This window comes from Triticum dicoccoides, chromosome 3A, assembly GCF_002162155.2.
Source record: "Triticum dicoccoides isolate Atlit2015 ecotype Zavitan chromosome 3A, WEW_v2.0, whole genome shotgun sequence".
In the NCBI taxonomy this organism is placed as follows: domain Eukaryota; kingdom Viridiplantae; phylum Streptophyta; class Magnoliopsida; order Poales; family Poaceae; genus Triticum; species Triticum dicoccoides.
In genome coordinates this window covers 596,725,494-596,737,939 of record NC_041384.1, presented here as the reverse complement: position 1 = coordinate 596,737,939, position 12,446 = coordinate 596,725,494, and the positions used below count along the sequence as shown (strand labels likewise).

Here is a 12,446-nt window from a genome sequence, read left to right as displayed (position 1 = left end):
GAGTGTCGTGCCAGCACAGTTGGATTGCCCGGTTCAACGAATCTGCTACCAGTGATTAAAACATCATTGCCATAAGTCTCCGGCGGGTTAGCTGAGCTTGACGGTTCAGCAGTGGATGGATTCAGAACGGTCTCGTCAACAGACGACTCAGGAAGATCTGATTGAACGTTGGTGGCAGGGTCTTCCGGTGCTTCAATTTATTCTGGAGCATGAGTCGGCAGCGCCGGTTCAGCGGCTTTCGGGTCTTCAGCCGGTTTTGCCACCTTTGCCTTCTTGGGTTTTGCTTGACCACTACAAAAAGAATTTGATGAGTCAGTATAACGACACGGACATAGAGATGCAGAAGAAGGATAATTATTTTTACCCGGGGGCAGTCTTGAAAGCCGGCAGCTGAGTCTGTGAAGAATCACTAGAGGAGGAACGAGCAATCTCCTGCAAAATGGAATTATAGTTGAGTGACTCATAAAAGTGACTCATTCATCAGAGTTAAGATGTAAAAGAACCTCATTTTGGCGTTTCCGAAGAGTTTTTGGTAAACCGGAGGGTAATTCATCGTCTCCATTGGTCCGGGTCTGACGGCGGCTCTCATGTTGCTGCTTTTTTAAAAGAAAATGTGGATCTAAATAAGCCAAGGGGTCTGAAAACCTTACTTTCCTGGTTACCCGCCGAGGTTTCTGCCTTGGCAAAGGTTCTGAGTCGGAGGAAATAATAGTTACCTCTTCTTCTACTGCCTGGCTGCCCCCCGTGTCATCCTGGTAATAGTCAGTGTCAATAAGGTTGTTAAAAAGCAGGCCAAGAGAGTCAAGGGCTACCTCTGACTCAGAGACGTCATCCAACTTGAACAAGTCAGAAGCAGTTGGTTTCTTCTTAGATTTTCTGGCCGTCTTCTTGGCGGCTATTGCGGCGGCTCTAGCTTTTTTGGCAGCCTCATGATCATATTTGGCCTTCCAAAAGTCAGATTTAGCCTGTAGAAAAATAACAGGTTGAAACTCATGCAAATACTTAACTGCTGAAGAAAAATGAGTCAAGAGGAGTTACCTATAGTGTCGGGTTAAGTTTGCAGAAAGGATTCAATCCTACTTTGCTGCGGTCTTCATATTTGTTGTTGACGAGGGTGGTCGACATTTCAACAATGGCTTCTTCAGTCAGACGTAGGGAGCTATGACGTAATGGATCGTCTCCTCCTTCGGTATAGTTGTACATCAAGTCAGATCAGCGGCTCGGAGGGATGATCCGCCATGCGATCCAACAGCGTATCAAGTCAACTCTAGTTAAGCCATTTCCTAGCAAGGCTTGAACCCTTTTGATGGTTGGGATAAGTTTCTTACGTTCAGCAGCAGAAAGCTTATCAGGGAGTGAATATTTAGCGTCAAGACGCTCAGCGCGATAACCCGGCATTGGTTTTTCATCAGCTGGTGATGTGTCTTTGCAATAGAACCAAGTTTGGTTCCAGTCCTTGGGATGACTTGGCAAGACTAATAAAGGAAAGACATCATCCCGTCTGCGCTGAATCGAAATCCCACCAAGTTCCAAGCCGGGGCCATTGGTTTATTCATTCTGGCGGTTCAAATAGAAATACTCTCTGAAGAGTTCAACAGTAGGTTCTTCTTGAAGATAAACCTCGCAGAGAACTTGGAAGTTACAGATGTTTGATATGGAATTGGGTCCATTGTCTTGCGGATGAAGCTTGAAAAAAATGCAAAACCTCTCTGAAGAATTTTGAGTCGGGCGGTGAAAAACCCCGGTTCATATTATCAGTGAAGACGATGATTTCACCATCCTTTGGCTGAGGTTTTTCTTCGGCCGGGTCAGGGGCGCGGTAAGACATGACGCTCTTCTCTGGTAAATACCCAACAGTGAAAAAATCCTTCAGAGTGTCCTCAGTGACTGTGGAAGGGACCCAGTTGCAAATTGTCGTTGTCTTTGGTGGCATGGCGAAAAGACAGGCTAAAAAGGAAGTAATTTGCCAGTTCAAATTAATTGGTGGAATTACAAGTTAATGATTGCAATATAGATGTGTAATGGCGGCTTAAATAAGGGCTAATGGTATATGAAGGAAAAATAAGTCGGCATGATAAGCCGCCATGACTAAAGATATTCAAAAGTTGCCAGCAACAAAAAATTGGTTAAGTACTGAGGTAAACAAGTTTTACAGACTGCAGCTATTATTTTGGATCAATGGCTGTTCAGAAAAGAAAAATAAACCTAGACCTAAAAATCGGTACAGATGAGTTCATGAGCTTGCCCAAGATTTTTTTCCAAGAAAGGGGATCTACTGATACTGAAAGTGGAAATAAAACAGCTACCGCATTGGTTTAACACCATTTTGAGATCAAAGAGGCTCGTGGTATAGCCTGGAGGGTGAACTACGACGAACTACGAAGAACACGAAGAAGCTCGCAAACCCTAGTGCGGATCTAAGGCATGAAAAGGCAGAAACTTACAGCTGCAGAGCTGCTGCGGAGGGTCGCCGCCGTTATCTGGATCGACTCAGGTTGATGCAGCGGCCGAGGTTGATGAAGACGAGGTGCTCTATGGCGGCGGTAGAGCTCGAGCGGCAGAGGGGTTGCGAGAGAAGGAAGAAGGAGAAAAATGTGAGATGGCTTCGGATCCTATTTATAAGGAAAGGGGCGATAGGCAAGCGCGAAAGACCACAAGGCCAAAATGATGATTATCCAGCTAATTGGACGCCTCGATTTTCGGAAAGACATTTAAGATAAAGATCCGTTAAGATGACGTCGTGGCGGGTTTCCAAAATTCTTGGAGATGACGTCATGGCGGGTTATAAGGTTTTCACAACAGTTGTAGATGGATTTTTTCTAAGTGTTGAAGATTGACATGAACGAAGTTCAAATCAACCTGGGGCCTAATGTTGGGGATACGACTACCAGATATGACCAGCCCAGGAGGGGCCGGGTCAACCACAATGGAGGTTCACCTGTACGAAGCCCAAGAGTATACAAGATGGCGGTTCACAGTTAGGCTTATGATAGGCCCAAGCCCAGAGGCGGCTTAAGGCCCGTAATTGTAAACCGCCATGTATGAATAGATTTGTAATATAAGGCATGTAAGATACGTCACCGAGCCAGACACGTTGTATGAGCCGGCCGGGACTCTGTAGGCTGCAGGGCGTCAACCCGTGTATATAAGGGGATGGCCCGGTGGCGGCTTAGCGCAAGAAACAAGAGAGATCGAGAGCCAGGTTAAAAGTATTTGCTCCCTGGTCATCGAAACCCTAGCAATACCACCTCAAACTGGACTAGGCCTTTACCTTCACCGCAAGAGGCCGAACCAGTATAACTCCCCGTGTCCTTTGTCCCGTTTAACCCCTTTAAACTTCCTAGTTGCGATGGCTCCACGATTAAGTCCTTTCACTAGGACATTTGCCGTGACAATTCCACGACAGGTGGTGCTTTTGAACACAGGGTCTCGAGCTCTAAAAATGAAAACTCTAGATCTGACATGCTCTGGTTGTACCTGGCAATGATGATGTATCATGCCCTATTTGGAGACATTGCTTGGTGTTTGCTCGCACTTATTCTCAAGATGAAAAAAAATCCAAGATATAGCCTCCATGACTGGATCCGGCGACAACAGCGCTTATACGTCGTACCCTTCTTGGATGCATCGTTGTTGAAGCACTTTTCACAAAGTTCTGATGATGCCACTGGTGCTGGTTGATGTTGATGGTTGCTGTATATCTGAGTTCGCTTTGACATGACTTTCGTAGGCATCGTTGTTGAAGTACTTTTCACAAAGTTCGGATGATGCCACTGGTGCTGGTTGATGTTGATGGTTGCTGTATATCTGAGTTCGCTTCGACATGACTTTCGTAGATTGCGGTTTTTTTTTCATTGTGTGTGTATGTTGATGTTGGCTACTGCATCTTAATTATGTAGAGGCCAGGTGAGTGTGCTCATGATCCTTGTATTCTCTCGATGCGATATTACGAGTCAACCCTTTATCGGAGAAAATATCCACTATTGACTTGAAAAATATTCAGCTCTAGAAAACACTTGCTAGTGTATTAGGGCTTGACCGCTTTGCAGAATTTTCAAATCAGAGGAATAGGAAAGGATTTTTCCATGAGCTCTCACATAATAGTAATAATCCTAAGGAGTCAGGTCAGTATGGACATATAGTCCTAAGAAATCTAGCACCTCAATTCCTATAAAACAAATGTTAAATATATGGAAAAAAAGACGTACGTCAAAATCCATTATTGGTTTACGAAGAGCAATATTTTCCCAAAACAAAGAATGAAAAATGTGAAGAACATTCCAAAACCAAAATCACTGATCGACAACACCAGACGGCTTTGTCGAGACTAGGATATCAACAAGTTGAAATCTTGGGACCTCTTTATTCCTTTATTCAAAAATAAATTAATATTCAGCTGCTTTGAAATGTATGATTTTCATAGGAAATTTTCAGGGTTTCGATCCTTCGAAGTTTTTCTCTTAAAAAACTTCAGGTCACGGGATTTGTGTTGAAATTTTTTTGTGGGATGTAGTCAAACTTCTGTGGGATGTATTTCTATGCATCAATTTCATTGGAACCTAGTATATTTTTCCTTTTGAATGTCCAATGCACACACTCTCTCTCTACTATCTCTCTTTAATCACCCAATATATTACCATGTTTGTTTCATGTGCACCATCTAAAGACATCGGTAGAAAAAATCTTGTGTTTTGAGATCCTATATGAATCCATAGTATAACATTTCAATTGTGTTTCTCCCATTCAAAATATAACATTTCAATCTGTTTTTGAACTTTGAACTAGAGGGTGATAATGCAATTATTTCTGTTAGGTTACCCAATTAAACAAAGTTAAGAAGATGAATGCAAAGGGATGGATCCCAACAGAGATCAGATCTGAACTCTCTTTCCCCTATTTCTTTTGCTTTGAAATTCTTTTTGTCACTACTTGTTTCCTTTCTATTATGCTACCCACTTCATAATTTTCAGCTTTTTCAGATGTTCCTTGTTGCCTTATGATGATGCTTGGTTCCTTCCTCACTTTACACTTTCAGTTCAAGTAGGGAACTGTTGAAACATGAAATGGAAAACATGCATTATTGATCATGGTTACATGCACGGCGGCAGTTCATACAGCAGAAATTTTTTCCTGCAACAGTTTTCAAACCTGGCATACACAAAATGTATATTTGTTCAAGGTCACAGGCTAGATTTCTCCTTTGCTCCTTAGGCAATCCACCGTGTCCCTGACAGTTTTGTCGAATGGGGTGAAACGAACGCCCAAATCGATCAATTTCTTGGACGGAGCCTTCGACCTCACCACCCAGCCCTGTTTGTCCTCCTGGATCCTGAAGTGAAAAGAAGAAATCAGCAAGATTATTAGAACACTGCATCTGACAGAGAGACGATCGATGTTGCCAGTCAGTAGATGTATCACCTGTGAACCGGGAATTCAGGGTAAAGGTTAGCAAGTTCATCGTGGAAATCGACGAGGCGTACGGCGGACTCCATGCACAGGTGGCGCCCCTGCGCCGACGGGTTCTCATAGAGCACCACCAGAGATTGTGCCACATCTCTGACGTCCACGCAGCCGACGAAGAAGGGTTCCATGTCGAGCTTCTGGCCTGGGCAATGTAATTTGCAGCCTTCACTCTTAGAAACTCGAAATAAAGCTTTTCTGCGTTGCAACTTGCAACTCAGCAGCAGAAGACGGAGTGCAGGAATTGCCACAGAGCTGCAAGACTCTGTATGTTGAACTTGTAATCGACTGACCTCCCAGAAGCAGCATCAGCAGACGGAGACTGCCAGTAGGTGCCGGGGTCAACGTCGGGCCCAGCACCAGCCCTGGATTCAGCACAACCAGCTGCAGTCCTTCCTCTCCGGCGAAGTCCCACGCCGCCTTCTCCGCCAGCGTTTTGGAGACGTTGTACCAAAGCTGCAATTCAGACAGAGGAAGTGACCGTAAGTGCTCAAGTCCAAAAGTAGCATCTACAATTCAGACGTTGTACCTCGAGTTTCTTGAGGATCTCAACGTCGGCCCAGCAGTCGTCGTCTATGACCTTGCCGGCAGGCCAGTCGGCAGTCGTCGGACACATGGCCGTCTGCGAAGACACCATCACGACACGCTTGACGCCGCTGTCTCTGGCGGCGCGGAGGACGTTGAGCGCGCCATTGACCGCCGGCAGCAGCAGCTCGTTCTGCGTCGATCGAACACAGAAGCAGTTAACTTGCGTATATTATTCAGACTCTGCAGTGATGGAAGTCTGAAGTCTGAACTATGGCGCGGCAATGCTTGGCACATCTAGCCCTAGTTATTGCACATCTAAATCACTCAATCAAGCATAAGAAGAAAAAGAAAAGGAAAAAAAATATCCACACGAATCTCCATATAAAATCAATGACTTAGTAGGACTTAGATGTGCAATATTTATGGTTAATCTAGATGTGCTTTAGCAATTATGGAGAAAGAAAGAAAAGTTGCCTCGGGGTCTTGTGCGGGCTGCAGTATCACGGGGGAGGCCAGGTGGAAGACGCCGTGGACGCCCTCGACCGCCGGCCGGACGGAGGCGGGGTCGAGGAGGTCCATCTGGAACAGCCGGAGCCGCGTGTCCGCGCCATCCAGAGCCTGCAGGTGCTTGGTCTCGCCCTCGTCCTCTGCAAAATCAGTCCGGTGAAACAATATTGCGTCGACCCGATTCAGTTACGGTGAGAGAGAGAGGAGGAGGAGAGGAGGCACGAAACGTACGGAGGTTCTGGACGGTGGCGTGGACGGTGTAGCCGCGGTCGAGGAGGAGGCGGACGAGCCAGGAGCCGACGAAGCCGCTGCCGCCGGTGACGCAGACGAGCTCGCCGCGAGCATCTCCGCCGGCCAACGCCATCTCGCCGGTGCTCGGCACGATCCGCCCGTCAGCAGCTCACCTACTGGACACAGACAAACGGTCAAGTCGGCACTTCCCTGGCTCCTTGTGAACTGCACTTACTTCCTCAACACGGGCGAGACGCGACGAGAGGGGAGGCGTGCCGTCAGCCCGTGACGCGGGCTGCAACCAATGTGCCGATTTGGACGCCAGAGAACACGATCGCATGCTGAAATTCATCTGCATTATTATCCCGTGGAAGAATCCACATCTAGCTACCCGCGTCGGTGGCCACCATTATTTCAGGTCGCTGTTGATCGTGTACGCCGTAAGGACAACACTGGCCCAGTTTGGCCACCACCCGAGTAGATTGCAGCCATGTATGCTCTCGCAAGGACGGCAGTGGACAGAGCGTCGGATTCCCTCTGATGCACACCCGGGACGGGAGGCCACAAGGGCACGATAGACACGTGACACGACCGCACCACGAAGCTTCGGAGTCTTGCGGCAAGAGAGGAGTACGGCCCGGAGAAATGTGTCACGCATCATGGTGGGCTAAATTTCATGTTTTGACCCTTTTCTGAAAGTTAGTCTAGATCTAACCCTAGTTTGCAAATATTTTGAGATCTAACATTTTTCTTACCGTCAGAGTCTATGACGATAGGGTATAAGAGCCTAGTGCCAAGGTCCCTGGTGGTAGAGTTGCACGCCTTACCGTAATTTTTTTTCTAAGTATGAAACACAGTGCATGCTCATGCCTACCGCTGGACCCGTGGCGGTAAGGCTATACAGGCTACCGTCAGTTTGTTTGGCGGTAGGGTTGTTTCCTACCGTCATGGAGTCTGGCGGTAGCAAAAGGGTCAAATCCCAAAATTTTATAAACTAGGGTCAGATCTGTACTAACTTTCAAAAATAGTCAAACACAAAATTTTGCCACAAGAAGGGTGGTGTAACAGTGGCAGAGGCAGCATTTGATAACCTGGATGATTCTTCGTGCGTTGTTGCGATAACTTTGTTAAAAAAATATGTGAGTAGTTGCTAAAAAAATATCTAAATCTAATGGAAAGAAAGTATAAACATGAAAATCAATTAAAAAGTGACAAAATAGAATAAAAACTTTTAAACTATTAATGTCATTTCAAACAAAAATGTAAAGGATGACTAACATGAATGTATGATGTGGCGGCGTTACATGCATAGACTAATGCAAAAAATGATCGTAATTTCTAAGTTAAATGCATGAGTCGTTTATGTGGCGGATTTTATATGGCTTAGTGGAAGAGAAGACTTAAATGCATGGCTTAGTGAGATGTTGAGATTGACACTTTGCATGTCGAGACAATTGGGATCAAGTTTTTAAGAATGTAGGTTATGCATGTTGAGAGAGGCTGATTAGAGCAAAAAAATAAATTAAATCATGCATTGTTCATCTTTAAATTAGAAGCATATCGATGATCTTAGGGAGGGTCTGGACCTGTTGGTCCCCTATCTCCGCCACCGGTAGTGTGGATTGGATGCTGAAGGGCATGCTTACGTTGACGCGCAGGAACGGGCGACGATCCGGAGTGCTAATGCATACACCAATGTCGAGATGGGCTCACAGGATTTCGGCTTGTTGCAGTTTGCATTAAAGAGAGAGTGAGCGGCATTTCCTATTTGACGCTTACTACGTTAAGATGTCGTTGTTTTGCACAAGGAGTTGAGCGGGAGATGAGCCAACCCATTTGAGCTGTTATTATATACATCCACAGATAGCGGTTTTGGGAACCTTTCTTTCCTTTTTTTTTCTTTACTTGCTTTTGGTTTTTTGCTTTTATTTAAAAAATGTAAGTGTTTAAAAAATGTTCATGTTTTTTTTACAACATGATCGAATTTTTAAAAATGTTGATGGTTTTCCAAAAAGGTTCTCAAAATTAAAATATTTTTCACTTTTCAAACTATATATATTCATATTTTAATGTAATATAGAAAAATCAATATAAATCTAGTAAACAGATGAAGAACATGTCTCCCAACAGGAAGAACGACTCGCTACAGGACAATCAGGCTCGCTTGCTATGGGCCGACCTAGTCGGGGAGGAAACAATGGCTGCTTGACGCTAAATGACTATTTGCACAATCGTCAAGTAGGAGCAATTGGAATGAGCAGTGTGGGAGAAGGAGAGGCAATGAAGGTATGGGTTAATGGTATGTATGTACTCCCCCTGTTTCTAACGGCCAGTCGACTGGATCCATCCCGCCTTCCTTTTTTTTCTGGCGCAATGAAAACAATCGAGTTGGCGGAACTGGGAATCAAACCCACCACCTCTTGGTAGACCAAGATAGTTGCAACCACCCGGTCTAGATTAAGCCAGTGATTAAATTGAGGTTAGATAGTATTTGTACTGCTACTTAGCGCGACCTGAAAACGAACCATTTTTCTTTTTTTCCTTTCATATTTTTTATCCTATATAGATGGCTCGGCTGCTCTGTTAATATTTACAACATCATGGTAACTTTAATGTAGTAAAAATTGTTGACATATCCCAGTAACTTTGTTGTAAATAGCATGCCAGGGTACACATGTTTCTTTTCGAGGATACAAAAGTTATCAACACTGGTACGTAATTTATGATGCTTTTTATACATAAGTTACCGGGGAATATTTTAAATATTTTTTCTTGGGACAGAGTTATGATATGTGTCGTACAAAATTATTATGCTCTGCAGTCTGTAAAAAATCATAATATTTACACAAAAGTTATCATGGCAGCGGTATATAAATTATCATGCTATTTACATAGCAATTATCAGGGTACGTTTCAAGCACCCCTCATGTTAAAATATTACCGTCATATTTGTATCTAAATTATGAGGGCTGCAGTGCATAAATTATCATGTCATTTACACAACAGTTATTCTGAGTTATGTTTTCCAAAGAGAAAAAATTTCAAAGTCAAAGTTATCAGCTATGTTGTGTATATATTATCATGTTATTTGCACAGAAATTACCGGGGTATGATTTTCAACAACTTTTATCCTGGGGTCAAAGGAGTTACCACGGTGTTCGTACGTGGGTTATCAGCTTTGTTGTGTGTATAGTACCATCCTATTTATACAGAATTTACCAAGGATTGTTTTTCAATATTTTTCCTCGGGTCAAATGGTTACCATAGTGTTTGTGCGTGAGTTATCAACTTTGTTGTGTCTATATTATCATGATATTTACATACAAGTTACCGGACTAGATTATTTAACATTTTTTTGGTAGAAAGGTTATCATGGTGCTTGCACGCGAGTTATCATCTTTGTTTTGCTTATATTGCCATGATATTTGCACAAAAGTTACCGGGAGTATTGTTTTCAACAACTTTCATTCTGGGGTTAAAAGAATTACCATAGTGTTTGTATGCGAGTTATCGGCTCTATTGTGCGTATATTACCATCATATTTACATAAAAGTTACCGGGGTTTATTTTTCCACTAAATTTTTCCCCAGTCAAAACTTACCGGCTCTATTGTGTGACCACGAGTGTTTGTTACATTATGAGGTCATGCCTAAATTACTGTGTTATTTACACAAAATTGATGTGTATATTATCCTGTTGTTTAGACAAAATTATCGGGATATGTTTCAATATATATTTTTCCGGGTCAAAATTACCATGATATTTGTATGTAAGTTATCAGATCTACGATGCATAATTGTGCTATTTACCCATAAGTTATCACGGTCTTTGCATCATAATTTACTAGGTCCGCGTGAGTCAAATACCATGCTATTTACATACAAGTTTCCGATTTTGTCACGTGAGAGAAGCGGATCGAGTTGTTTTTCTTTTCCACTCATTTAATAAGATATAAAATACATGTAATCTGCGTAAAAAACCAGAGGAGACAGTTAGTTCAGCTGGTAGTGTGCTATGGCCTCAACCAACAAGTTCCTGGTTCGATTCTTGCAAGCGCCTTTTTTATTCCACGCGCGATACTGGAAAAAAATGGATCGATTGTTGCGCGGAAGATGAAAAAAAAAACGATCGAGCGACTGTTGCGCGCGAGGAGCGGATCGAGCGGTCGCCAGGTCGTACGTGCCTGTTGCTAAAGAACAGTGAAATTAGCTTTATCGTTAATTTATACTAACATCTTCCCGCCAATGTGCATGGCCAACGATGTCTCTCCAGGGGGCTCCTATTCAACGACCCGTGCAGTGGAAAGCGCGGAAGCGCCTGCTCCCGCAGCATGCACTTTTGGGCCACTATTTTTTTCATTTCTTTTTATTTCTTTTTGTTTTTTTGCTTCTATAAAATTGTCCGGGACTTCTAAATTTTCTCGAATTTAAAAAATGTTTGTGAATTCAAAAAATGTTAGTGATTTTGAAAAATGTTTGCAAACTTGAAAAAATGTTCATGAATTTGGAAACTTGTTGTGAATTAAGAAAAGTTCACAAATTAAAAAAATAGTCACAAAATTGAAAACATGTTTATGAATACAAAAAAAATGTTTGTAGATAGAAAAAATGTCCACTGGACCATATCAAAGAATGTTTTGATGAAGCATAGGTTCATGTTTATTAAAGGAGAGGTCATTTGCATGTGTTCGCACACGAACACGTCACCGTGTACCCTCGACGTCGGGGGTGATGCACCGCAGTTCACGTCGAAGGAGACCCGTCCGGATGAGCGGTACGCAGGCAATCCGGCGGGCGCTTTTGTTGACCCGAAACCCCACACGTCCGGGAGGGACCCCGTCAGGGTGCACGGCGGCTATGGGCTGCCCTAGGTCAACCTGATCGCCCCTAGGGCCTCGAGGTTCGCTGCCCTGCAACAAGAAGAACAGACAAAGAACGAGGAAGAAAAAGAACAAAGGTTAAGGAGAAAAAATAAAAGATAAAAAGTGATAGATGATTTGATCGATTGTGTGTTGTTCAATCGACCGTCACCCCTTAGATATATAAGAGGTGGCTGGACTTCTCGTACAAGAAAAGGACTAAAAATTCCGTCCAAAATATCAAAAACCCTAACCTAACTCGGACAGGAATCTTTGGTAATTTCCCGGACCAACTCGGTCTCACCGATTGGTTCATTTCGGTCCCACCGAGTGAACGTTGCCAACTCTCTGTATCCTTCTGTAATTTATCGGATCAACTCGGTCTCACCGATTGGTTTGCTTCGGTCCTACCGAGTGAACATTGCCAACTCTCTGGTAAATTTTCGGACCAACTCGGTTTCACCGATCAAATCAGCTCGGTTGGTCCGAATGACTCTACAGCTTCTGTTTCTGACTTTGTTTTGCCTCCACAGGTTGCATACGAACTCGGATTAAGACAATTTTTATATCAAAATCAATCATTTCGACGAGATGCACAACTTTCATGTTGAAACAGTTTCCATCAGAGGTCATCTTGATTTATTTTTATGCCTTTCTTTACTCTGGTGTCAACATGAGCATCTCTGAACTTGTCATAACTTTTGAGTCCGAACTCCGTTTTAGACCATCTTCATATCCATCTTGATATTCTTGGAGAGAGACATTCCAAGGTGACTTCCAATCATAAGTTTGAATTGGTCTTGATATAACATATGCTAATTTTATGACTGTGCCAATTTTGAGCGTTAACACATGTCCCCCT

The 12,446-nt window shown here is 43.5% G+C and overlaps 1 protein-coding gene across 2 annotated transcripts; it reads right to left on the bottom strand.

The window, feature by feature from the left end:
* Positions 1 to 360: 360 nt before the first annotated feature.
* Positions 361 to 7,157, bottom strand: LOC119269456 (phenylacetaldehyde reductase-like). 2 transcript variants are annotated; one of them, XM_037551287.1, is made up of 8 exons: positions 6,727 to 7,157; positions 6,493 to 6,635; positions 5,990 to 6,178; positions 5,754 to 5,916; positions 5,419 to 5,605; positions 5,302 to 5,329; positions 717 to 965; positions 361 to 432 (listed from the first exon to the last, which is right to left on the bottom strand). In XM_037551287.1, the coding sequence occupies exons 1-8, from the start codon at positions 6,857 to 6,859 to the stop codon at positions 361 to 363; spliced, it is 1,164 nt and encodes a 387-aa protein (XP_037407184.1). In that variant the 5' UTR covers positions 6,860 to 7,157. The 2 variants fall into 2 exon arrangements, with proteins under 2 accessions (XP_037407184.1, XP_037407185.1); XM_037551288.1 differs by lacking the exons at positions 361 to 432; positions 717 to 965 and having other exon boundaries at positions 5,052 to 5,329; positions 6,463 to 6,635; positions 6,727 to 7,115.
* Positions 7,158 to 12,446: the final 5,289 nt, after the last annotated feature.

What these genes read in the sequence shown, in the direction of transcription:
- LOC119269456 (XM_037551287.1), bottom strand. Translation starts at nt 6,859, where the DNA reads ATGGCGTTGGCCGGCGGAGATGCTCGCGGCGAGCTCGTCTGCGTCACC. An exon ending in CGCCACCGTCCAGAACCTCC is followed by an intron (nt 6,636 to 6,726) that starts GTACGTTTCGTG and finishes CTGATTTTGCAG; the next exon opens with AGGACGAGGGCGAGACCAAG. An exon ending in CCTGAATTCCCGGTTCACAG is followed by an intron (nt 5,330 to 5,418) that starts GTGATACATCTA and finishes TTTTCACTTCAG; the next exon opens with GATCCAGGAGGACAAACAGG.